Source organism: Cupressus sempervirens, chromosome 3 (genome assembly GCF_028749045.1).
Source record: "Cupressus sempervirens isolate cs-2001-9-10 chromosome 3, ASM2874904v1, whole genome shotgun sequence".
NCBI lineage: Eukaryota > Viridiplantae > Streptophyta > Pinopsida > Cupressales > Cupressaceae > Cupressus > Cupressus sempervirens.
This window is the reverse complement of record NC_143120.1, coordinates 1,085,147,168-1,085,174,539: the sequence shown is the minus strand read 5'-3', so window position 1 is coordinate 1,085,174,539 and position 27,372 is coordinate 1,085,147,168. Positions and strand designations below refer to the sequence as shown.

Below are 27,372 nucleotides of genomic sequence, written 5' to 3'. Positions count from 1 at the left end.
TTATGTTTTGTTTTATGCAAGGTTGTGCATAAGGAAGTTTCTAAAATAATTTGTAGATGCATTGAATGTAGATGCTTTAGAAATTGTTTCCTCTTGTATGAAAACTCTATAAGTACAAGCATTGTTGTAGAGAATTAAGAGAGAGATGAGAAGTTATTTGCATAGGATTATGCTTGTATATGAGCAATGTTAGTATGCTAATAGAAACCAAATTTAAATAAAGCTTCTACAAACTAAACAAAATTCATAAACTTCAAAATAGACTAAGATGAGCTCTCAATTGAGAATATGATCCATTAATGGGCTCTCTCAATAAGAAGCTCTCTTGTTGAGTGGCTTTGTCTAAATAGATAGGATGTATGCTCAAGCTTATGCTTCAAAAAGGGCTTCAAATGGAGTTGGAATTTGGGTGTGAGTGTATGGTTTTGATGTAAAATGGCTTCTTAAAATGGCATTATGACTTTACTTCATGGATTGTGTTATTTTGCAAAGGGGAAGGATCCAATTTATAGGCAAGAGGCTTGAGGGATTGAGGGCTAAGATGCAAGTATGGGAAAAAGCTCATGGAGGGCTCAGATTGCATGAGAGGAGAGCACATGGATTGTGCTTCCTTACAGCCAATCAGAGAGTGACACATGTCACAGGGTGAGAGGATGGACGAAAGGGGAAGGATGAGTCAACAAAGGAGGCTCAAGGGATAAAATCTTCATAGAGACCCTCATAATGGCTTGTAAGAGCAATAAAAGGGCTTTGGAAGAGTCATTTATGGCCTAGTGGGCTTCATAAAGTTGTATGGTTGGGATATTTTGAGGGAGATGAGAGGAATTTTGACTTGGGCTTGATTAGGAAGGTTTTAAGCTTGCTTAGGCTTGTGCAAATGATTAGAGGATGGATTAGGATGGTTTAGGATTAGCTTAGGGATAGGCAAGTGGATGGCATTTAATGAGGGTGGGTGAAGGAGGAGACATTTGTTAACTTTGGCTTGGGTTAGTAAGTCTTAACCCATTTTTAGGGAATGTGACAAGGTTAGGAGGGGATTAGGATTAGGTTTAAAGACATCTTCTAGAAGAGTCTAGACTTTGGATGAGGATAAAGACTTTCTAGAATAGTCTAGAACTTCCTAGGATAAGGATGAAGACTTTCTAGAAGAGTCTAGAACTTCCTAGGATGAGGATAAATTAGATTTTTAGAAAATAAATAAAGTTTTATTTATTTCAAGGGTTTGGGTTGAGGAGATATTTATTAAAAAAAATTTAATAAACATGAGGATTAATATTTAATCTTAATTAAATATTTTGAGTTGGGATTAGGGGTAGGAAATGATGGGATTAACCTTTAATCAAAATTAAAGAAGGATTAGAAGATTTTGGAAGAGTTTAGTGGTCTTAAGGAAATTGGCCAAGTTTTGGGCAAAAAATAAATTTTTATTTATTTTGGGTTTTTTGGTCAATTTATTAATTAAATAATTAATAAATAAGGAAATAATGTTTAAATAACATTTAAACATTTTTGGGAGGGATTCCTTAATTAAATATTTTTAATTAAGATAAAGGGATTTAATGGCATAAAAATAAATTAATTAATTAATTAATAAATGATGATGTCATAAGAAATTTTTTAGAAAATAAAAATACTTTATTTTTTAAAGGTTTTTAGGTGTCTACAATGCTATCGAATTTTTTCTAGAATGGAGCAAGATGTAAATCTCCATGTGAAGGCTAGAAATGTATTGGAACTTGCTGCTGAATAATACATTAGCTTGATGGTTTGGAGGGTGGGGTTTTCACCTGGAAAGTTTTTCCCCACGTATATTTGTGTTCTCTATTCTATCTCATTCTTCTAGTTCTATGATTGTAGAATAATAATTTGTATGTCGTAATGTTGCTGAAATTTATTTAGATCGGTAAATTGCAATCACTTTCCTTTAAGGTTTTAATTGTGGGAAATCGACTATGTCGGTTTCTGCTTTTATGGCATAGTAGTTTGCACTTGTATTTTCTTATTAGAAGTTGTTCAAGGAACTATTGTATACAAGATGTGCATACTGATCTCAGATGCTTTTCTAGGGTGCTCTCATTTCTCTTCAATTGGTATCAGAGCCCATTTTTTGTGAATTGCATGTTGTTTGCATGGGAGGATTCACAAAGTTTTTGGTTCTGGGTATTTCTTCTATTAAGATTTCTTAGCTTGCATAGCTTGAAGAAGTTTTTTTTGAATAAATTGACTGATAATTAATCCTTTGATGAGTGGAATTCTTGCAGTTGATTTATTCTTTCAGGAGACAACAGAAATTTCTTGAAGCATGGTGAAGACAGAGAAAATAAAGTTGGTCATGTTGAAATGACATCGATATGGAGCTCTTGGTTGACAAAAAAATAACTCTTGATGCATGGGTATTTGAAGGTGTCTCTTTTGTTACCTGGAATGCATAGAGGCTATGGAGTTGATCACTGGATGATCTGGAAGCTTCTGCATAGCCTATCTCTCTTAGATGCATGTACTAGTAGTGGTTGTGGAATTGGTTTGCAAGTGGGTCTAGAGTTCCAGTACTATGTTTTCCTCTTGGAGGAGGTGTTTTTCTTTCTCTACATAGAGATTTTGGTACGTGATCAATCACTCAACATTTCTGTGGTGATGCTTTTTTGGATTCCTAGACTATGGTGCTTGATTTGAACATAATTGGCAAATCAGATTTTTGCTTGATCCAGTGTTTGAGTCATGTTGTCTACATTGTTATTCTCTTTGATCTCATTTGTATATGTCACTAATGTGATAGCGGGTTTGCATGTTGCAATGATTGGATCTACAAGTTATGCAGTCAGGTGGGTAGGCCGCCCATTTAATTGCAGTGGGATAACTTGGATGTGGACTGTCTATATCCACCAGATTTGATTCAGTGTTGGTGCAGACTTGTTAGCTAGACTTGTTTGTGGTCACTTGTGCATTTGTGTGGTTGGTTTGAGATGAGAGGATGGATGATATTTGAGTACTTGGATAGTCAATTATGGAGTCCTAAAGCATGGTGAATTTCCTTAGTGTGGAGATCTTGGTTTCACCCAGTGTGATGTGTGGACCTAGATGATTTTTAGATTTGGAGGATGGTGTGTCATATGCTTGGAGAGCTTGGTATCACGCTTCAATGGGAGCTTTAGCAATGGCTGTATTTTTTCATAATATGGTGATGGATGATCTTCTTTTGTGTTGCAGATGTTGGAGGATGCCTTAGATCCTGTTGTTCCAGAAGGGTCTTTCACATTTGTTAGTTCACTAGTTGGAGATGGTATCTTCATGTGATTGGAGATGTTGACATCTTTAGGATTCAAGGAGTCCTTGGTAGAGATTTTGTTTATGCTTTTATTCAATATGTTATCATGGTGGCTTTTATGTCATGATTCTCTCTTTATTACCAGTTTAGAGTTGTGACATGATACAGTTATTTGATATGATCACATGAAGCATGTTATCTCTTTGGAGGAGATGGTTTAGATCATGATGTCATGTTTATGTTCCTGATTCTATGGTTGGAGCTTTGACATTGATCTTGTTTTAGTTTCTTGGTATTGAGTACTTTGATCATTTGCTTGATACTTCATGACAGTGCTATGTTGCAATGGAGTTTTGCATGGAATGATTGATTACAGGTGCTTGTGGATACTTGGAGACTTAGGTGAGGCTAGAGTTCTCTTGAGATGAGAGACATTTTGTTGAGATGTATACTCTTGATGAGATTTCAACAGAAAGTCTGAGGAGCCTACACCTTTGTTGGACGTGAGTTCAATAGAGACCTATGAGGAGATTTTTCTTGGATAAGTCACAAGGTGACTTGCATATCTTAGAGGAGCATTCTCATTCCCCGCTCTTGGTCTACTTGGCAGTTTATCATTTGAGAGGTATTGCCCAATGTTACTTTTAGGTGCTTTATCTTTTCTTTCATATTCATGGATCTTGAGCTATAGTCAAATAGTTTTGGAGGATTCATTGTGAGAGATGGATAACATGGTTATCTCCTTGAGGTGTACTTTCATTTATAATGACAATAGGAGATGGTAGTGGCCTGATTTTTTGAAATGGGAAATGGAGATGTTTGATCTTCTTTGAGAGGCTTACGTCCATGTAGATTGATGATATCATATTATGCTTGATCTCTTGAGGTTGAACAGCTTTGGATGTTTTTGTGGCTTTTCTCTTGGGGTTGTGAAGGAGATCATACTTGGCACATTTGACATTTAGAAGTGTTTGTAGAAGGACATGCTACATGCTTATGATTTGCATTTTCTCTCTTTGGCCTTGGTTATCTTCTTGGATGTTTGGGTTCACATAACATTGTTTTTTGAGATTTGTTGGAGCTATGTGGTCATTTGTTATCACTTGTACTTCATTTTTTTTTGGTGATGACATGGTGGCTTCTTTATCTCTTTTCTTTGTTGGATGTGGAGAACATGGGAGAGTTGTGGAGACTGGGTGAGAGAGATATTTCTTGCAGTGTTTTTGCTACAGGATTTGCATATCTTTGTGGATGGTCCTTGGTACTACATGGTTTCACTTTCTTTGTTTTGTTATCAGTAGACTCAGTATGTTGTTGATTTTTCAGATTTGACATTACCCATGCAATAGGAGTTCTTGTATGTGTTTGGTCTTCATCGACTGGTTTGCACATAGAGCTTGAGGTTGTAGTTTATGGGTTGGTTATGTTGCTGGCATGAGTTTTCTAGTGTTCGATACCTTTGAGGTATGGGTGATTGGATGAGTTAGCATTTACTGTGGATGTTATTTTCAATCTCGTGGGTTTATCAGTTGGATTGGACCAATCAGTCTGGTTGTTGTTCTAGCTGATGTTTTATCTTTTTTTCTGGAGGATGACTTCACAGTTTTGTTGGGCTAAGAAGTTGATTTTTTTTATGCTTCTGTGTAGCTCATGAACACAATGGAGTGGTGGTAGCATGTGTAGCCTTTGTTCTCACATGGATCTTATGCTTGTGTTATTTGGACAGGTGTCTAGTTGGAGCACAAGAGCATATGTTATGATTTATGTTGTTTCATGGATGGATGTGATGATATAGTTTCATCAGTTTGAATCTTGTAAGGTCTTCATCAAGTGGGAGATTGTTGGGATAAGGTGACTCAACCTTACCACGATTTAATGCTTTATTTGTGCTTTCTTGGAAAGTTGCTAAATGAAGTTGGATTCTTCCACAAGAAATGACTTGGAGCAGAAAAATAGAAAGCTTCTATTTTTTGGTGATTTATTCTTTTATGTTTTGTTTTATGCAAGGGTTGTGCATAAGTAAGTTTCTAAAATAATTTGTAGATGCGTTGAATGTAGATGCTTTAGAAATTGTTTCCTCTTGTATGAAAACTCTATAAATACAAGCATTGTTGTAGAGAATTAAGAGAGAGATGAGAAGTTATTTGCATAGGGTTATGCTGCCAGATTTTCTCCTAAATGGAGCAAGATGTAAATCTCAATGTGAAGGCTGGAAATGTATCATAACTTCTTGTTGAATAATACATTAGCTTGATGGTTTGGAGGGTGGGTTTTTCACCTGGAAAGGTTTTCCCCACGTATATTTGTGTTCTCTATTCTGTCTCATTCTTCTAGTTCTATGATTGTAGAATAATAATCTAAATGTCGTAATGCTGCTGAAATTTATTTAGATCGGTAAATTGCAATCACTTTCCTTTAAGGTTTTAATTGTGAAAAATCAACTATGTTTGTTTTTCGTTTTTATGGCATAGTAGTTTGCACTTGTATTTGCTTATTAGAAGTTGTTCAAGGAACTATTGTATACAGGGTGTGCATACTGATCTCAGATGCTTTTCTAGGGTGCTCTCATTTCCCTTCATATTTATTTATTTTATTTTCTTTATTACCTTCTTAATGCGTGATTTTAGTCTTCTATGATTATTGTTTATCTTAACATTGTGCTCTTTATTTTCATCTTGATGGTGGATTGTGTTACATGTGATTTTTAAAAATGATTTAAAAATTACACAATCTAGACATTTTATGATTTCCTTCTTTATAGGTTGTAAAAATTACATAATTTTAATCAATACATTATTAGATTGTGTATGAATGTTAACATGAACATGAACAAATTAAGAAATGTGCATGAATTTTTTGAAACACAAAATAACAATAAATAACATTTCTTAGAAATATTGAAACCAACCACATAACTAAATATAAGTAATGAAATACATTAACATATAACTTTAAAATAGATATATAAATACTCTATAAAATTTAAATTCTATTAACTGTTGCACGACATAACCATCCATTGTGAGACCACCACCATAGTAAACATTTTTTTCAGATTTTTCTACTCACGAAAATACCCATTAACCCAGTAAATTTGGTCTTAGCCAATCAAAAATTTGGAATTAGCGCATCATAATTGAATTATTATTAAATCTGACCTTACAAATTTGGTTATTGTAGTTGTCTTTAAAATAAAATAATATCGAATGGTGGGGAAAAACGAAAACATAAGTCTCGTGCCTTACAAGGCAGGGACTAACAAGTATCCAAAGCAGCTATTCTACGTTTTGCTATTTCATATGTGAAGGAAATGATGGAGACACGGTTACAGAAGCAAGCAAAGACCATAACAGTGATTGAACATATTAAATACAGAAGACCATATGCAGCAATGATTTTCAGAAGAGTCGATCATTTCAGAACAGTGATAGTTTTTGGAATTGAAGATGAACATGATATAGTAGGTCCACTAAAGATGGTGAATGCATTCAAAGTCTTAGGTGCACGTCCAAGACAATAAAAACACTCACGCGCTAGCAGCGATGTCAACAGTTCAAAAGCAGTTTGATGAACAATCCTATGATATATAAATCTCAGATTAAAATTAATATGAACAATGCAGTTTGATGATCAATCCAGTGTCATTTCCCAGAAGATTGTGCGTCTTAATATGAACAATGAGTGATTGGTGCTGGAAACAAAAGTATTGCCATCACATCTTAAAGACAAATTAAGGCAATGACAAAAGTCTCAGATAAATGCGATGAAGACAAAACAAAATTACAGTTGAACGCGGTGACTGAAGGAAAGGTGCCATGTAAACTATTGCACAAATACATATGAGGAAGAATTGACAGGGAACTCAATGTTCAATTTGTGATTCAAATGATATATGACGTTGGTTAATTGAAAGTATGGCAAGTGTGATAGCAGCAACGTTTCAATAGTATATATTAGCAAGTTTTCATACACGGGCTGTTGTGAGTATATAAGGCAGAGATAATAAGCGATCTACAAATAATGAGAATCATAGGCAACATTGGTTGAAATAAAACGGTGAGTTTATAAATCTGAACAACATCAAATTATAATAAAAAAAGAAACTAATTATAAATAAAGAGGTGCAAACATTACTAAGGGATCTCATCACTGTCAAAAGACATCCTTTTCATGGAATGAAAATCTATATAATAGGGATTTCATTTTGAAGATAAGTGTGCGTGAAAGAAAAGAAAATAAAAAGAAGAAATAGTGAGAAGAGAAGTCAGTGACTGGAGCAAAATATGAAGAATAATTTATGAAAAGAAAACAGTAAAGTTGAAAGCTGTGAATGATAGAAGAAGATTAAAAAGAGTGAATACATGCAGAGAAGAACGGTGGAAGTAGAATATTGAAAAGAATAAAAGAACGAAAGAAGAGGTGAAAAGGATATAATAGAAAATTAAGATAAGAAATGAGTGTGGAGAATTTAAAGAAGATATACATTGAACAGAGTATATTACAAAGAATAGATCAGAAGTGTTTCCAGATCAAATAATAGATTATAGGGAAGAGGCTGTGATTTGGTTATGACATATTTGTGAATAAGTTTATATCAGATTTATAGTAAATCAATAAAAGAAGTCATGACAGACTTATAGTCATTTCATAAGAAGACTTGTAATTAATTTGAAGAAACAGAAATTAAAGATATTCATTATCAGTTGAAACAAGCAACATAGTCAAGGTGAAAAGGAGTTTTTGTGCGGTGGATGGGTGCTCACGAAGATAGTAGTGGGGAGTCAATGCTTTCAGTAGGTCGGTGCTTGCAAAGTGTGGAAGTTGAAGCTTCCAGTGAGTCGGTGCTCATAACATAGAGGTCGTAGCCTCTAGTAGGTTGGAGCCTACAAACCAATTGTAAAAGATCAAGTTTATATAAAAGCAATTATTTGTCATGGTTTTCTCCCACATTGAGTTTCCATGTAAATCTTGTATTATTGTGCTCAAGTGCATAATTCTTTATTTTGATGTTTAATGATTTTGAGGCAATTGTTTGGATAAAAGTTCAAAAAAGGTAAAAGTTGTTAATATACTAATTCAAACACTTCCCCCCCCCTCTCAATATATTTGCGTGCTCTTCAGTCTCCCTATCATATGCCTATCTAGAATTCACTATACATATCATGGCTTATCAAAATCACTTTATTGTATGGCTATAACATATCACAAATTGCTACCCATGATACTGGTGTAATTTCCTCAATATTGGCTCTCTTCCCTAGTGAAGTTGGTTACATTGAGTGTATTTTTCAATAGTTACTTTCCTCAGTAGTGGGGTTCGTGCTACTAATCATGATCATTTGCATGACTTCTAGCAATGGAGCAAGCTAGTGTCTAAGTCACATGTTATCTCTTTGGCATTGGTTGTTTCCCTATAATCCTAATTATGATCTTCATGTTCAAAATTCCTCCATGTGTTTTTTCTTATGGAGACGATGCATTGTATTGAGAAAGCCTTTTTCATCAAGGTCTCTTTAACAATTATGAGCCAACTTTTTTTTTGTGTGTGTTCTTATTTTATCTAACCTCGTGGATTTGTGGTTTTCATATTCTAGTCTTGTTGTCTTCTGCAACTTTTTCTCTCTAATCCATTTGTCTTACAGGTCTTCACCCTAGGGGCATACAACCATGGTTCAAAAAGATCTCAGATTCCTCTACAATATCCTTTTGGTATTATGATGGGTGTACTCATTTAGATTCATCAACTTGCTAATGTAAAGGCAAAATGTAAACAATTACATACACTCGTTTGCAATTTAGGCGACACTTTTGTGATCACTTTAGTGTCCATTACCCAACATTTGTGTTTAGTCAACCTTTTCCCTCTCAGGATGTCTAAAGTCCTTGTCAGCAACTATATTCCAACATCAATTTTGTATTATTCGCAGATTTCCTTTGCTGTGTGTCATTTTTTAGCATCAATTATTTGGACATCAGCGCACCAAAACACAAACATCTACGCCTCACACATTTATCCTCCAACATATTAATGTTCAAACATCAGTCTCATGCATGTTTTCCACTTGTCATTTGCTTTCATTGGTGGAATGGTCGAGAATCTTCTAGAATGACCTCGAAGCCTCTTTTCCTCTCTTTAAATTCATCTCTTTGCTTATTCAAACTCTCTCTTGAATTAAAGCTCTCTAATTGATTTGTCTTCCTCCTCCCCTTCTCCCTTCCTTGAAGAATCTTAATTGTGCTCTTGCATTTTCTTGGATCTCACAACTCTCTTGCTCTCTCACAATGATCTTAATAACAATCTTGGCTTTCTCGAGCACATTCAATAATATTCCTCTCTCTTGTGTCTTTGAGCATCTTTGGATTTATCATATCCTTTTTTCTATACTTTATCTCTTGCAATAAGGGTTTTCCTCCACTAGTGGGGTTTGTTTCTATATGCATATCTCATGTAATAGGGGTTTTCCTCCATCAAACAACGTTTGTTTCTATTACATTCATTTGCTTTATCTTGTTGGTTTATCTATCCATTTGATTGTTGTGGAGGTGGAAACACCAAAGCAAATAATTGACTAAGGCAAGTCTCCAAACAACCCCAAACAATTTTCTCTCTCTTATATGTGTGCAAGTCTATAGGAATCTTTTGACCGCACGAAGGTTTTCTTATATTTAAAATATCTTATTATTTTATTTTATCTTTTTTATATAGTATTTATCACATATTTATAATTTCATATTGTGCAAATTATTTGGAGTAGACACCTTGATTTTCCATCAAATTTTGAATCTTTTTTGTTGCAATTTGTATAGGACCATAGCGTGTCATGCAAATGTCTATGCACCATGCAGATGTCTATAGACGAGACACTCAAATTTGGACCAAAATCTCTCGATGCTTCTATTTCTACAACTAAAATATTTCTCTCCTTATCTATAATAAGATATTTCCACTGATTTAACTAGTTAGAGATATTTGAATGTATGTTGTGAACTTGGCTCTCAAAGGAAGGTAACTTTCCTTTGGCAGGGTTAAATTTATACCATTGCACTATCATGGGAAAGGAATAGACAACTATGTTGTAGAAGTCGAAGACATATGTCTTGGAGCTTCCCGTTAGCCTAGACAACTATGTATGGAAAATGTAAATAGCCTCCTCATGTGTGTCCCTTATCAGCAACACTTGTCTCCCAACCTATGAGATTTCCTCATGTTCCTTTGACTTCTCATAGAGAATTATGAGGAAAGGAACTTGTCCTTGAGGATATACTACCTACTTATGTAATATCTCATTTCATTGGTTGGACTTTTTCTTTCATGATTGCAACACAAATGGTCTTGCCTATGATGTTGGGCATTATCAAATCTTCAAGGGATATCATTCTAGTGCTCATCTATGTTATAACTAGCTTGCACGTTAGCATAAGCATCATTATCAAGCAAAGGTTGTTAGCTACTTTAAAGACTAAGGGCTAGGGCATGTTGGGTTGCTATGAAGACTAAGGGTCAATCTTCAATTTTCATTTCTATTCCAATTCCCTTCTTTCTCATTCTTATTGATCTTGTCAGGACTACTATGGTTAATACTTTGGTGTCTATTATACTCCTGACTTCCTCAAGATGATGCAAGTGTTCGTTGCTCCCTTCTTTAAGACACCCCTTATCACATCTATCCATTTTTGTGAGCTCATTTTCTCTTGTTGTTCCTCTTTTCTCCTTCATTGTTTCTTTATTAGAGTTCTCTAAATTTCCATGGTGAATTTGAAGATTTCTCCTTCAGTACCTAAGTTTTAAGTTTGAGCAGGACTCACCCCCAAGTCTCATTGTAGGAAGTCAATTCTTGTGGTCTTTTGTTCTGCATTAGTACTTTTTGTTGAGGGGGTTTCACTTTCTTTAGAGTTCTACTACAACCTTTCTAGAGATTGGCAGTATATCTACCATCAATGAGTTTTTCGTTGAGTCGTCTCGCTCTTCTTTTCATTGTATGGTTGACTTTCTAAGGGACATTGTGATGTCGTCAACTATCTTTACAAAGAGAACAGAAAAGAAAAATCTTTATAAGATGGTTTTCTCTTGCCTTGTGTGATCTCTTATTACAAAAGGCATCTAGCATTGCTTTGGCCATCATTTCTCTTTCGGCTGACCTTCCCTCTACATATCATCAAAATAGGGAGGATGATGATATGATAGTGGATAATTTTTGAGTTGTGCCTCTTCGTATCTCTAGATCAAATTACTTTCTTGCAATCTCTTGTGCTTGACTTTATATGTTTGTGCTCATTGGAGGACCCAATTTACTCAATAGATGCTTAGAAATAGAGGATAAACTTTCCATATGTTTTTGATTAAGGAAAACAGGTTTTGAAGGGTCTCTCGTAAAATTTTCAATGGTACCCAAAAAAAGTATAGTCCAAAGGTGAAACAGGTCAATAACCAAGTGTGACCAGTGGCATTGCATAAAAAACAGTACTCATCAGCCACCAAAACAAGTTTAATTCGGGCACCTAAAACCCCATGGTAACAAAGAGGATAAAACAGTAAGCCCCATACCATGTTAGACTACAAAGAAAAAACAGGCCATAAGAGCCAGGATAACCAAAAATGGAACAGCCACAACAAGGACTCAAGCTTTCCCTTTCGGTCCCATTTTCTGAGAGCCTAATGCCATATCAGGAGTGGAGGACTTGCCCTTTTTACCTTTTACTGTGGTCCATCCATCCTCCACTAAACTGGCAGCCTTCTGCCACGCAAAGTCAACATCCCCACCACTAGCCACCAAAACCCTCGTTGTCGAGGAACGAACTGTACTAGAGACAGCGGCAACAACATCTGACACCAGAGCCTCAAGAGGGTGAACAAAGGATGGCACCAAAATAGGGTCAGAAGTCAAGCCATCCAAAATAGCAGGCAAGGACGTCACCAAAATATCCTGATAAGAGTCACCCTCCCCAGTCGTGGGGGATTTATGAATCATGTAGTGATCAAATTGTTGGAATATTCAAATATGGAAAGAGTACTTATGAGGGGGGGGTGAATCATAAGTATCATACTTTAGCCAATAAAACTTTTAACTGAAAGTAAATTGCATGCATTCATGAAACTAAACACATGCATCAATAACACTTAACACTAGAATTTGGTAACCCAAAAACCCTCCAGGAATAAGAAGGTAAAACTGGGGTGGAGATGATACCCACAAAAATTACTGCAGCAATATTGTTCAACCACTTCTGATGGTTTGCCCTGTTAAAGGCTTTACACTGTGTCAATAGTGACCTGGTTAGAGGCTTTCAAACACTTAACATGAAGTGTTACCCTGTTAAAGGATTTCATCACCTAGTTAAAGGATTTATCGAATAGCTGTTAAACTAACCTATCACCATAGGATTTTCATTCTAATACAATTGCTAGAGAGTATTAGGTACAATAAACCTGACTGATTATAATCCTTGATTGCTGATTGCAGGCACTTGTTCTGCTTTCTCTGATCTGGATCCTTTTGTGATCTGATAATCCTCACTTCTGAAAATAAAATTCCTTGTGAACCCTTGTATGTCTTCTCACACCTTTCGTCTCTTACACTTTACAATGAAGTTTCATCTTCCTCATAAAGACATTTGAAGATTTAGGGTTAGGTATGGATCTACGATCCATATTCAATCTTCATTTTCCGCTCAATACTTATCTTTTGCTGATTGGTTGCATGCCTTTAGCATTTTTCTTATTGGCTGCATGCAAATTGCATAGGAAAAATAAAATATTCGATCTCATCATTAAATCCTTCGAGATTTACCTTATGTCGATTGTAAAAACTATTTGCATCATAATTTGTGCAATTACAAACTCTTATGCTGATCTTACTGAGTTACTCGGCTCCTGAAGTATTGCAAATACTTGGCACATGATGTTTCCTGGATAGCTTGGCACCTTAACAAAATTGTATTACTCGGGACCTTATGTTACTCGGCACTTGTTAACACTCGGTAGCCGATCTTCACTCGGTATCTGATCTTCACTCGGTAGCTAATCTTTACTCGGTAGCTGATTTTCACTCGGTATCTGATCTTCACTCGGTATCTAATCTTCACTCGGTAGCTAATCTTTATTCGGCACGCATGATGTACTCAGCATCCAATGTGGAATATGATTAAGTGTGTTGGCACTCAAGTGTCAAAAATATTATGATGTTAACAATCTCCCCCTTTGACATGAGTGACAAAAACACTTAACTGACCTTATAAGTACATTTACTAATCTAATTGGTATGTACATATTGAAAACTTTGATCAAAATTTGTGACTTACAATATATACCTCAAAAATTTTGTAACTCCCCCTGAGTTGATTGTGCCTTGTCTATATATCAATGCTCCTCCTTTGTATCTGTTCTCCCTTATTAATCTGTATCTCCCCCTTATTAATTTATATCTCCCCCTTTTTGACACTTATGTCAAAGAGTGTTTAAGGGTTAAGACCATATTTAGCCAAAAATGTGCTATTTACCTCCATAATCATTCTGAGAGATGCATCCCAATTGTTCAAAGCAATTTCTAGTGACTTATGCTGGATAGCAGTCTCGGCAGCAAGTTGAATAAGTCCATCTAATGTAGAAAGATTTGGATCTTTCTTGAGTACATTTTCAGCATATACTTGCTCTTTATGGAGTATCTCTAAATGTGGGGTGATGGAGGACTGGAGCTGTATTACTTTGGCCTTAATATTAGCCTCATCTGCTATTGAGACGGCTATTTCTTTGTGAGTGTGAAGCGATTAAGCAAAATGCTTCTCACTTTGAGCTAGATCACTCGGTAGTTGCATGCTTGAAATGTTTAAATTTCTTTCCAAGCTCAGTATCTTTTGGCTTGTTTCTTGTGTGAAGTATGAAAAATCACACAACTTTTTGTACAGTGAGAATCTATTCTCAAGTACCTTCTTCACCTTGTCAATAAGCTTTGCCAATTCAACTTGTGAAAGTGAAATTTGTCTTGATATTTTCTCATTCACTTTCCCTTGAAATTTTCTTTCTGACCATTCCATAAGTTTTGCATTGGTTTCTAGGTCTTCACTTATCACCTGGTCAACAATATCTGTTAGTTGCTCTGTGATATGCTTTGACTCATCCGGTGATTGCAAACTGAAGGCATCCATAAAGATGTCCTTGATCTCATAAAGTGTTTGCTTATGTTTATACTCCTTCCTGAGTATTTCTTGTCTTTTCCTTCTATTTAGTGCATCCTGCACCTCATTGATTTGATCAATGGTTATTGATTTTGAGTCATAGCTCGGTATGACTATCTCTTCATCTAATTCAGGGTCTCCATAGTGAAGTACCCTTGCAACTCTGGTAGTACTGGATGATGGTATTGAAATCTGCAATGGCTGGTGTGAAGGAGTTCCCGAGGTAGGCAAATTTATTAATGTTTGAATTGCCTCTTGTTCTTTAGGAGTTTTTACTATTTCCTCCTCCTTCTGTCTACCATGATCAATTATTGTTATCTGTGGAAGTGCACCTTGTATTTGTGTTGTGGGATCAGATGTAATAGTCTATCGTGTTTGTTCTGTTCCTTTTTCTACAACTGCACTTTGCTTTTGTCTTGCAGCATCAATTATACTTGTTGGTATTTCAAATTGACTACTAGTAGTTGTGATAGAAGGTGGTTCTTGTGTATTCACCTTATCTTTAACTGTACTTTCTACTAGTTTCTGTAACTCATCTATACTGACCAAGACTGGATCTGTACATAATATTGCTTGTTGTGTTGATTGGTCAAGAATTCTTTTCAGATCTTCTGCAGTTAATGGATTGATATTCTGACCAGAAGTATCAGGAACATCAGTAATCGTCACAGTTTCTGCAGGTGAGATGGATGCTTGTGGAGGGCTAGGGGGTGGCAATTGTGTGTCTTGCACACTCTATTCTGGTTGCTGCTCTTGCTCAACTATTGTCATTGTATCCTGTTTTTGTATCTCTTCCTCCTTTCCATCTTTCTTTTCTTCTTCTCTTTTCATTTCTTGTTCTCTTCTCTTTTCTTCTTCTTCTTTCCTTTCTTGTTCTCTTCTCTTTTCTTCTTCTTCTTTCCTTTTTCTCCTGTCCTCTGTTGGTATAGTTGCTTCTTCCTTGTATTCTTCCTCAAGAAAATCTTCAATCTTTTTATACAAGTTCTTCCACGATTTCATTGTTCTTTGAACAATCTCCTCCATTCTGTTTTGAAGTATAAAGAATGCCCTATATTTGGGTGTAAACCTGTTATTATGCCTTTTGACTACTTTGTTGTCTTGTTCTCTGGTCAAATCCGGCAATACACTGGCTAGGGTTGATTCCCTCATCTCCTTCTCCATTTTTAAGCAAAAATGTCATCTGTCTTCTACAATTTTTGACAGCTCCTTTGGCAATTGACCATCTCGTTCAAGTGGAGTGTACTTGAACTGTGCCATCATTCCATACACCGTTTCTTCTATTTTATTTTGTTCTTCTTTATTAAATTTACTAAAATCAACTTTATTTAAATTATTCAAGTCACCATTTGCAATCTTTTTACATAGGATATCAACTGATGAATTGCTTACCTTTTCTGTTTGCTCTACGTCATCAATGTCAGGTTGAGCCACATACCTTCTTCTTTTCCTCAGCTCTTCTTGTGATTCCTTGACTTGTTTCTTCTTGGTAACTTCCTCTTTAGCCTTTTGAGTAGAGGCTCTTGTTGATGCTCGTGTTGTTGGCTTTTGAGGTGATGGAGTGGCAGCTTTCTTCGATTTGGGCTTGGCTGAAGGCTATTCTGTTGCCTTTCTCTTCTTTGGCTTGGCTTCAGTTGGTGCTTCCTTGGCTTCTTCTTCCTTTGCACTTTCTTCCTTGTCTTCTCCAAGACCTTGAGTTAGTTCCATTGGCCCTTGTTCCTGCTCATCTTCATCCTCACTGTCATCTTCTTCTTCTTTTGCCTCAGCCTCAATTTCTTTGCCAAACTTCTTCTTGATCTTCTTGATTAATTTATCTTTCTTTTTCAATGTAGAAGCAGTTTTTAGTTCCATGTTTATTTTTGATCTTACCACATCATAAGTGCCAAAATGTGGTGCATTTTTATCTGCTTCCTCTGCCAATAATGCAGTTATTGCTGTTGATGCTTCATCAATATTGATTTCGTATCCAAATGGCCTTAGCCATCTTACTCTAGGTATTACTGCTTGAATATAAGTAAAATCAATGTCAACTAAGAAACATATGTCATTAGTATGCTTTTCCACTAATGAAGCTGGTATCCTTGACCTTTGCTTCATAGATTTCTTGAAATCTTCAAAATAGCTTGTCATCAAAGTATCAAAATTTTCTCCCATTTGCTCTATATATTCACTAATTTGTGCAATGATGGTTCTGTCTTTCCTCCATGCTATTTTACCAAAAGAAGGAAATTCATTCTATACATAAAAGAATATGCAAACTAGGATTGCACCAAATTTGCATTGTGTGCCCTTTGTTCTTCTTATGGCAGCTAGGTTTTCATTGATCTGTTGCAATTGCAGTTCTGCAAGATCATAAGTATGATCCTTTTTCACCAATTTGTAACCTACATCTACTGCAATGCATGGTACACTGTTGAGTCTACTAGATTGATAGAATTTATGGGCAATGACTCTAACAGCAAACTCAACTAGAGGATCCTGTATAGTATGAATTGTCATTCCTCTTTTGTTCCATTGTGCACCAGTATTCCTTTCAATGACCTTCTTTGATTCACTTCTTAGGCTCTTGTACCGATCTAGGGTTGGGTACCCTGTTACTCTATGTATAATTTCCTTTGTTAATTTGATGGGCATATCTTCTAACCACAAGTTTCCTCCATGGATTTTGCTCAATACAAGTCTAATCCATTCAATTTTAAATACGGTGGGAAAACTTAAAACTCGAGTCAAACCCTTTCTTTCAACGATTTTAAATTCTTCTTTCAGTACTCCATCTACACATAGTTTATCATAAGCTTTTCTAATTTCCATATCTCCTAGAGCTCCTATCTTGCAATTGTAACATTTCCTCACATCTTGAACCATTACAACTTTTGGGGGAATGTGGGAGAGAGCTCCGGCAGGGTCGTTTTTGTAAGCAACTTCGGGAATAGGGCAGAAATCAGGTTGCTTCACTTCATTTGAAACTAACTGGACTTCAAAAGACTCTTTTTCCCTGACCTTCTTTGAACTTGACGCCATTTTTGTAAACTAGGGTTTATACAACAAATGGGTATGAAACTACGTAGCTCGGCACAAATGAAAATACCTTTAGATCGATGGAAAACATGTTGAATGTGGTTGCAATCTGCTTGAAATACTGGATTCTTGCTATGAAGTCGCTCATCTCTCTTTCTTCTCCTTTGCTTCTTGATCGCGATGCGAAAAACTGATTGAAATCGTGATAATATACCCTAATTTCATCGCATTAAATGCTCAACTGCCAACTCGGCTTCTGAAGAAATTTTGACCTAACTCAGCTTCCACTATATTTCACTTTTACTCGGCTTCCATTGGAGTTTTCCAACTTGGCATCAGTTATTAGCTCGGTCGTTGTTGGGAGCTCGGCATTTGTTTGAGTTTAACTAGGTATCCAAAGTCACCTCAGCATCAACATTTAGTTTTTGTCTTGACATCTTGTTTTATGTAGATTTATACTTTGCTTAGCTTCATTGTTTTGGGACTGATGTATGATATAGCTTTGCTATCAGTCATGTGTACTTCTTGTGCTTAGTTTGATGAAGTATGATCACTTGACCCATTGGGTGAAGTGATCCCTCCACTTGATGTGTTGCACTCCTCCTTCTTTTTCCAAGTCTTATTCATTTGCCCTCTTATCTTTTCAATGTCAATCTTTTGTTTTCCTTTGTTATCTTCAATCTTGGGTGCCTTTGATCTTGTAGAACAGTTTCTGCTGATATGACCAATTTTTAAACAACTGAAACATGTAGTTTGATTCAACCATCTTTTGTAATTTCCCTTGAAATGTGTTCTTATACAGTTCTATGGTATATGTCCATATTCTTGACAATAGTGACAACTGTACCTGGTGTTATAATCCCAATGATAATGAATTTCATTTTCTTATGTTTTTGCTAATTGATTTGATGTCCACATAGGTTTTGATCTGCATTCAAATGCCCTATGTCCATACTTTTTGCAATTATAACAATGTCCATCAAATCTTTGAGTCCTTGAGACATTGGATCTACAATTTTGTGTCATATGTCCTTGCATGTTGCACTTGTGACAGAAACTTTTGGGTATGTTTGATTGATTGAATCTTCTACTCCTGCACACATTAGTTGTATGTCCCTTCTTATTACAGTAATGACAAGTGGGTTTTGAATTCTTACCTTTATCACTTCTTTGTTCAGCACTCTTTGATGATTCCCCAACTTCGGTGCTACTGTATCCTAGTCCTGATGTATCATGAAAAGATTTTGGTGATTTCAGCAACTGTTCAAAATACTTGATGGCTTCACTTGATTTATTGAGATTCTCTGCTACCTCTTTTTCTCTGTTCAATTCATTCTGCATTTGTTCATTCTGCATCTTCAAGGTGGAGATCTCAATATCTTTTACATTGAGTTCATGATGAAGGTTCATCATTTGGGCAAGTGTATCCATCTGCATGTTTGAGATCCTTGTCAGTTCAGTACATTTTTCTTCGAGTCTGTTTGCAAGATTTCTTTTATCATTTTCCAACATCACTTTATCTTCAACTGCTCTTTTCTTGTGTTCAGTAATTTCACATATCATTATGGCCTGTGATTCATGTTCCATCTTGAGAGATCTTATCTCATCTGCTTGAATTTTATTTTTCTCCATCGTTCTGCTATTGTTGCATCAAACTCTTTAGTGTCTCCACTAGAAAATATGTTGGTGGTATCAATCTCCTTGTAGTGTATATCATTTTTTGCTATGGCTAGATCCTTCCTCTTTTTTAATGAGTTCCTCAACTTGTTTTTGAATTCCTCCAAGCTATGCAAAGCAAGTTGCACATCTATCACCTGATTTTCAATGATCTTTCCAAGTTTGAAAGCTTCCATCTTTAGATCTTTTCCTCCAAGCTGTTAGGCTTTTCCCTTAAGAGAACCTGGATTAAGCTCTGATACCAATTGTTGGAATATTCAAATATGGAAAGAGTACTTATGAGGGGGAGGGGGGGGCGCACGTGAATCATAAGTATCATACTTTAGCCAATAAAACTTTTAACTAAAAGTAAATTGCATGCATGCAAATACATCAAGTAAACATGAAACTAAACATATGCATCAATAACACTTAACACTGGAATTTGGTAACCCAGAAACCCTCCAGGAATAAGAAGGTAAAACTGGGGTGGGGATGATACCCACAAAAATTACTGCAGCAATATTGTTCAACCACTTCTGATGGTTTGCCCTGTTAAAGGTCTGTCCTATTAAAGGCTTTACACTGTGTCAATAGTGACCTGGTTAGAGGCTTTCAAACACTTAACATGAAGTGTTACCCTGTTAAAGGATTTCATCACCTAGTTAAAGGATTTATCGAAATAGTTGTTAAGCTAACCTATCACCATAGGATTTTCATTCTAATACAATTGCTAGAGAGTATTAGGTACAATAAACCTGACTGATTACAATCCTTGATTGTTGATTGCAGGCACTCGTTCTGCTTTCTCTGATCTGAATCCTTTTGTGATCTGATAATCCTCACTTCTGAAAATAAAATTCCTTGTGAACCCTTGTATGTCTTCTCACACCTTTTGTCTCTTACACTTTACAATGAAGTTTCGTCTTCCTTATAAAGACATTTGAAGATTTAGGGTTAAGTATGGATCTACGATCCATATTCAATCTTCATTTTCCGCTCAATACTTATCTTTTGCTGATTAGTTGCATGCCTTTAGCATTTTTCTTATTGGCTGCATGCAAATTGCATAGGAAAAATAAAATATTCGATCTCATCATTAAATCCTTCGAGATTTACCTTATGTCGGCTGTAAAAACTGTTTGCATCATAGTTTGTACAATTACAAACTCTTATGCTGATCTTACTGAGTTACTCGACTCCTGAAGTATTGCAAATACTCGGCACATGTTTCCTGGATAGCTTGGCACCTTAACAAAATTGTATTACTCGGCACCTTATGTTACTCGGCACTTGTTAACACTCGGTAGCTGATCTTCACTCGATATCTGATCTTCACTCGGTAGTTGATCTTTACTCGGTAGTTGATCTTCACTCGGTATCTGATCTTCCCTCGGTTTTCGATCTTCACTCGGTAGCTGATCTTCACTCGGTATCTGATCTTCACTCGATATCTGATCTTCACTCGGTAGCTGATCTTTACTCGACACGCATGATGTACTCGGCATCCAATGTGGAATATGATTAAGTGTGTTGGCACTCAAGTGTCAAAAATATTATGATGTTAACACAAATGGGGGGGATTTATGAATAGAGGATAAACTTTCCATATGTTGCTTCAATGTGTATAATCATTATTCCTTTTGTCAACTTGTGAGTTCTTAAAGGTAGAATTAGAAGCTTTAATGGTCAAATGAAAATCATTTGCATTCTTCCATAAGTAGCAACACCTTTGTGATGCAAAAGAGAACAATTTGCAATCATATGACTCATAGAGAAGCATCACTGACATCAAAAAGGAAGGCCCACATAATCCAATGATTGAGTCCAAGGCCTTCTCCCCAACCATGAACACCACATCCCCCAAAGTGATGCAAAGATATTGATGTCAACCAAAATGAGTGAAAATAGCATCCCAATGAGGTCATAGCTTCATCCACCTTCAAGAAATGGCCAATAGAGTTTCTAATTGCTTCAAAGCAAGAATCTTTGAAAAATGGAGTAGAATATTGAGAAGATGAAGTGGAGTGCACACTAAGTGGTGCAATAAGATGGTTGAAGAAGATTGTCCAAATTTTGGTAGAAAGAAAGTGATTCCGACAACTTTCTCCACACCAAATCATAATCTTTGGAAGAAAATTTAGGAATAAGAAACCCTTTTGCACAAGGGAAAAGCTCGATGTTACTGTAGACCGAGAATCACTATGAACTTGTTACCCAATTATTCAAATCTGGGAGAAGCAGCCAAAGACTTGTGAATCTACAAACCACTTACAGAGTTGGTAAAAATCCACAATATCCACCACGTCTTGGCCATACACCAACATAAGGGAGGCCTTGACACGGGAAATAGGTAAACATTTCACCTATGGAACCATTCTAAGACCCCTTGTTTGCCTGACCACCCTTTTTCTTTTTGTACAATTTCCAATAGCATTCCTATGTTTAGCTTGTGGGTACGAAGTGCTATATAGAGACTCATCATTGTCACAAGATGGATCAACAACATATGGCATGTCTTGTGCCTTAGAGGCCTTGCAAGTTTATGAATGTTAATCCAAACACATTATTTTTGGTTTTCAAACAAGCTCCTATTTCTCATCATCATGTTTCCTTTATAAGTCCCATGGAAAATGCATACTAAAAGATCATACTTACACAATGGCACATCATAAAGTTCATTACTCCATGTGGAAAACCTTCCATATCCTTTGACCTTTGAATATTTTATATATATATTTATCTTTGCCATTCAATATTTTATATTTTATATACATTTATCAATAAATGTGTTATATTAAATTATTAACTTTAAGAAATGAATACTTTTTATCGGTGGAAGTTCTATTGAACAATAGTTAGAAAACAATAGCACCCAAACGATAGTTACAAAGCTGCATTTTACAAAACTTTTGTTTGTCCAGAGTTCAACTTGGCGAATATCCATTATTCCATGTGATGTGATTCTCAGTTTTTAATTGTGAAGAACCGCGTCTCTTGATAAAACTGTCTTTTATTTTTCATCAGTGTTTTTGTAAGGTTAGAATCTAATCGAGCTGGCTTTTTGTGGAAATCAAATTTCTAAATTTAGAATCACGCTGACAATTTCACCAGGAATTAAACAAACCTGTTGAACTGGCTCATGTTGGAAATTCGAGAAGGCAACTAGATCACAAAAATTCTACCCCAAATTTTTTATGGTATTACTGTTTTGTGCAATTCTTCACCAAAATTCTATCCCAAAATGGTGAAGTGGATCATGTTTGAAATGATTTTTCTTTATGCCATCACCAAAATGAAGCTTCCCAATCAATTTGAAACTGGAACAAGTTGTTTTAAAAAATGATTCTCATAGGTGAAAAGTGATTTAAGTTTCATTTCTCTACCCCTGAAAAAATTACGTTTTGCTCTTCATCTCATCACCAATAAAGCATTGAAATTAACTTTCAACCTAAGCAAATAATAATCTAGTTCAACTTCTGGCTTGGCACTGTAATTTTTGAATTTTGTAAATCCTTTGGAAAAACAAGTTCGTTTTATTAAATGGAAATATTGGTTCAGATGTATAGTTTGGGTTCCAATGTCATTATATATCGTCTCTTGGGGAGAAAGAGAACCTGGACAGAGGTGGTTTTCACATATAAAAATTAAATATAGATTCCCAGTTCTCTGCATGTTAAAATTTTCCCAAACAGAATCATTCTACTTACTCAATTGTCACTATTTAATATGAGACTAAATTTGAATGCTCCCGAATGCAATACATCAAATAATTTTCCCCCATAATTAGATTGGTGGACAAAATTTATGGGCAATCTCCCTTTTCTCACTAGTCTGCATCCATGTCTTCATGTGCTGCCTTAGCTAATGCCTTGACTTCCTCTAAAAGATCCGCCGGAATCTGCCAAGAAACAATGAAATTAAATCAGTGTTGCATTCAGAAAATAATACTCGCTGCTAAAAAATAACATGTTGAAGATCTGCTGGATTTTTAAGAAGTATAAAGAAATCAAATGCGTATGTTGTATTCAGAAAATCGTAACTCTTATACTTAGATAAATAGCCTGAATGAACTTTTCAATAAATATACAGCACTACAAAGACAGTGAGGAGAAAATTGATTTATCAATGTTCAAGACAAGTGATTAGGAATACAGATTGAAGCTCCTAATATATTTTTCTATCTTACAGGACGAGGTATCAAGCCCTTACATATAACATAAAGTCTCTTTATATATTACAAATGTTTAATTGTTCTATCAAAATCAACAAATCAGCCAAAACCTAGTTTCAGAAACAGAAACAGGTTCAATCCACTTATTGATTCCACTCATGCCACAGATGTTTTTCACCTGGATCATTTCAAATCGTGCTTGTACATACCCAAGTGATTCCAGCTGTATCAAGGTGATTCCAAGCAGAAACCATCTGGTGAGCCTCGGGATATGTCATATCTGGATTATTCTCTGTGGTAAATGTCTGTTGCATGACTTTACTCTCAGCAAGAGCACTGGTAAATATCTGTTGCATTATTTGACTCTCAGCAAAAGTAAAATGGAGAGACCAATGCACTTCTAAATGAAGCACACAAGATGATGATGATGACTGCTCCTCCCCCTACAAAAGTTAGTAATGCAGACCCATGCATTGTTGCTTGAGGTGTATCTTGGTGCTGACATACATATATCCTACTCATCCAAAAAAATTGTACCTTGTGTCTCAGATCATAAGATTAAGACGCATGTCATAAGGTGAATCATGTGATCCAAAATTGTATATTAGCATTTTTTGATAGAATAGAATTATTCAATCATTTGGATCTCTCTTGTGCCTTCATTGAAGATCTTGGCTGGCTATCTTCATAACCAAACCTTGCATGCAATTAGAGGATTCTATGCCAACTCTTATACGGTATTAAAGCTTGTGGTATTACTTCCTGTTAAGTCTTTTCAGGTATATACACTCCAAAATATTGTATTCTCTAGAAAAGTTACTATTTCTCGCATTTAATGATACCCTAAAATATTAAACAAAGTTGATAGAGATGAAACTTGAAGAGGGTTCTTTGGGGCTCTGTGTTGCAAATTGCATTGAGAGATTATATTGGGCTAAATTTAAGCTCGCCATACAGTTAGAAGTGATCCCAAAAAATTGCCTTTTAATCTGTACACTTAGCAGCGAGGGCCTGAGAATTCAACAAAAGGGAAAAAGTCAAAAGAAATTGTCTTCTAAAGGAAGATTGAAATATCCCAAACTAGGATGTTGTCTCAAATCTGATTTGGGCTTTCAAATCTTGACATGTTTTGCTTCATTTCATTGCAAAATAACGTGCAAATATGCAAAATAAACATGCGAAGTTAATGATATAGATTTCCAAGGAAATAAGGGATTTCAAAGATAAATCTAATAAAAAATGATTCTGATATAAAACACACATGGCTGTTACATCAAATATACAGCTGTTACATCAAATATACAGCTGTTACAATGCTAGAACATGCATGGAACTTGCATGCAACATACCCACATGATTCCGCTCCAATATCATCAAAGCCCCTATGAGATTGGATAATTTGTAGTGTGATAGCTGTCCACAAAACTACACAATGTAATGCACCTGGGAATCCTTAAGAAAATCCACCAATTTGGGTTCTTGTCAAAATCACCAAACCATCTAGGGTTTGCGTCCCATGGATTTACTCGACCTTCAAGCGAAGCTTAAAGCTCACAGACAAAAGACTCAAAATAAAATAGCAATCTCTAGAATGGCTTCACAATTCTCTTTTTCCTCCTTTTATAATAGCCTTTTCCTTATTTTGAGAGAAATACTTTATTTCTTTTATTTCATTTCCCTCCAAAATGCAATTTTCTGTTATTATTTAAAGATTACAGTCTAATAAAGTCATTTTATTAATTGACTTTTAATAATATTTATTTTAATGAAGTGACCTTTAATTAAAAATTTCATCTATAAGCTTCCACCTAATCCAGTTTTTTGTTGGCCCTTTAGAGCAATGTAATTCCTTCATTGGTGCACAAGGTGGTGCTTAATTGTTCCTGGCTAGAGCCTAGCATTCAATGTTTGTATTTGCTAGTTGGATTAGGAATTTGTTGGCTAAACATGTAGCATTAATTCCAAATCAATCAAAGCCACACAATACACTTGGATTGTAGTTCATAATTCATTGTTGGTCTTCATAGAGGATTACATGTATTATTTTTAAGTGTTGCATGGTTTATACATTTCCTCACTTAGATTTATCACATTTATCATTTTTAAGTGTTGCATTATTTGACTGATTTATCACATTTATCATTGAACTTCAAATCAGCATAGCAAAATGATATCACCAAAAATAGTTTCAAAGATAACTATAAAACCAGTGTTCAGAGAGCCGACCCTCTCAAAATCATAGAAGTATAGTAATATAGCCATGCAGGGCTTCCAGATTCAGTTTTTAAAACTAACTCCCACCTGAGTTGACAAACTAACATCTTTCAACATGGTTTTAAAAACAACTAACTAAAAAGGAAAGCATCCTATCAGCTAACAACCCCTAAGCCCTATCTAATTGCCAGCTGGGACACACTGACATTTTGATCCTGGGCTGTGGGAAGTCCTCCACTAGCTTCTTTCCATTCTGTGTGCTTCCATGAACCCAATCAGCTCTTTTTGTTGTGGTACACCCAAATGCTCCAGCCTTAGCCTCCATATATTCATCACCCTGTGGATATGATCCATCTTCCTTTCCTGTGCCTCCAGGTGATCTCTGCAAATGATCATCATTGAATCAGACATGCAACAGTAGTGAAATTTTTTACTAAGATGTCCTTGATTTCCTTCATTAACCTTCATTTTATCTTGAAAGGCAGTCACTACTTATTTTGTCCTTGATATGGCCAGTCTTCATTTTCCATAATTCTAACATCAATGCATTTGCTGTCATTGTTTAGGATTTCCTTGAGAGAATCCATTTCTTTGAGAAGCTCATAGCATTCCTCCAGGCTCTGCTCAATTACTGCATTCCTCCACTCCAAGTTGGCTCCATGAACAGGAAATCAGCATCAACTCCAGCATTAGGTTTTTCCACCAGAAATTTGGCTACGCCATAAGTCTGAGCTTCACTGATGTGTACAGGATACGCCATAGGTTTTTCCTCCCACTTCACTCTTTCTGCTTCCCAGGCATTTAGCTCTGATTCCAATTCAGCCATTATCTTGTTTGCCCGCCCTTTGGTCTCTGCGAACCTGGAGATATAATTAACTCCATGAGTTGTCACTGTATCTACCCAGTCATTGAATACTCAAGCAACAAACCTTTCTCTTTTCATCTGGTCCAAGAATTTCTAGTTTGCAGGGGATGCAACATCAACTACAGAGGTAGCATCTGGCAATGCAAGGGCTTCAAGATTTTGGAGAACATGAATATATTCAGCCATCAACTTCATGAACTGCTTCAATTCCCTTTTCTCTTTCCAGTCCTTCCAAATCCTGTTTGCAATCTTTTGATTGCTTGTATTCCAAATCTTCATGTCTGCAACTTTGGTCACGAGTCAAAGATCGGTCCTTTCAACAACGTAAACTTGCGGCATGATCACATCACGGCTTCAATCCCCAATGGGTTTGTAAACATCAGCAATCCAGTGCCCTATTTTCTCATCCAGTTCCAAGCTAGATTTTACCTTGGGCTTTTTGCTCTTGGGTGTTTTATCCAAACACTTACTTACCATATCTTCAACTACAATGGTCACCGGATTTATGCTTCTCTTTTTAGTGATGGAGAAATCGAACCAATTGGGCGCAGAGGAACTACTTTTGGGCTGAGGTGTCTGAAAGTCTGAAGGGTTTCCAATAGCTAACGAGCTTAAAGTATTAGCACCATCAATTGCCTGCTCGTTCCCTTGGTCCATGACTTCTAGAGTGCTTTCGGCTAAAGACTCTACTAGCAGTTCACCCTTGTCTTGCTCCTTGTCCAAGTCGACTACAATGGGTTCGTGTACCTTTTTTCTCTGGCTATGTGAACAAGTAACCTTGGGCGAAGATTGAACTTGAACTCGCTTTTGACAGGGGGTTCAGGTTCTTGTTCACCTGCGGAAGGACATGGTACAACTTTATCAATATGAGAAGCAGGCAATACAAGGATAGAACTAGTTGAGCCTATTTGAGGGCCTTGTTCTGCTTGTCCCAATCTAAACTTTCTCTTCTCTTCGAGCCACTTTTCAGTTCTGTCAACGATGGGGAGGGTTCTGGCTTGACGGCCATCC

General features: G+C 36.0%; 1 protein-coding gene across 1 annotated transcript in view; it reads right to left on the bottom strand.

Annotated features, from left to right (window-relative positions):
• Nucleotides 1-22,624: 22,624 nt before the first annotated feature.
• LOC149570542 (proteasome subunit alpha type-3) overlaps nucleotides 22,625-27,372 on the bottom strand; it is an 81,659-nt gene continuing 76,911 nt past the window's right edge. Inside the window, exon 11 of the mRNA XM_089823128.1 lies at nucleotides 22,625-23,009. Coding sequence (XP_089679254.1) covers nucleotides 22,938-23,009 — 72 coding nt within the window. The 3' untranslated portion in view covers nucleotides 22,625-22,937. The remainder of the gene's footprint in view (nucleotides 23,010-27,372) is intronic.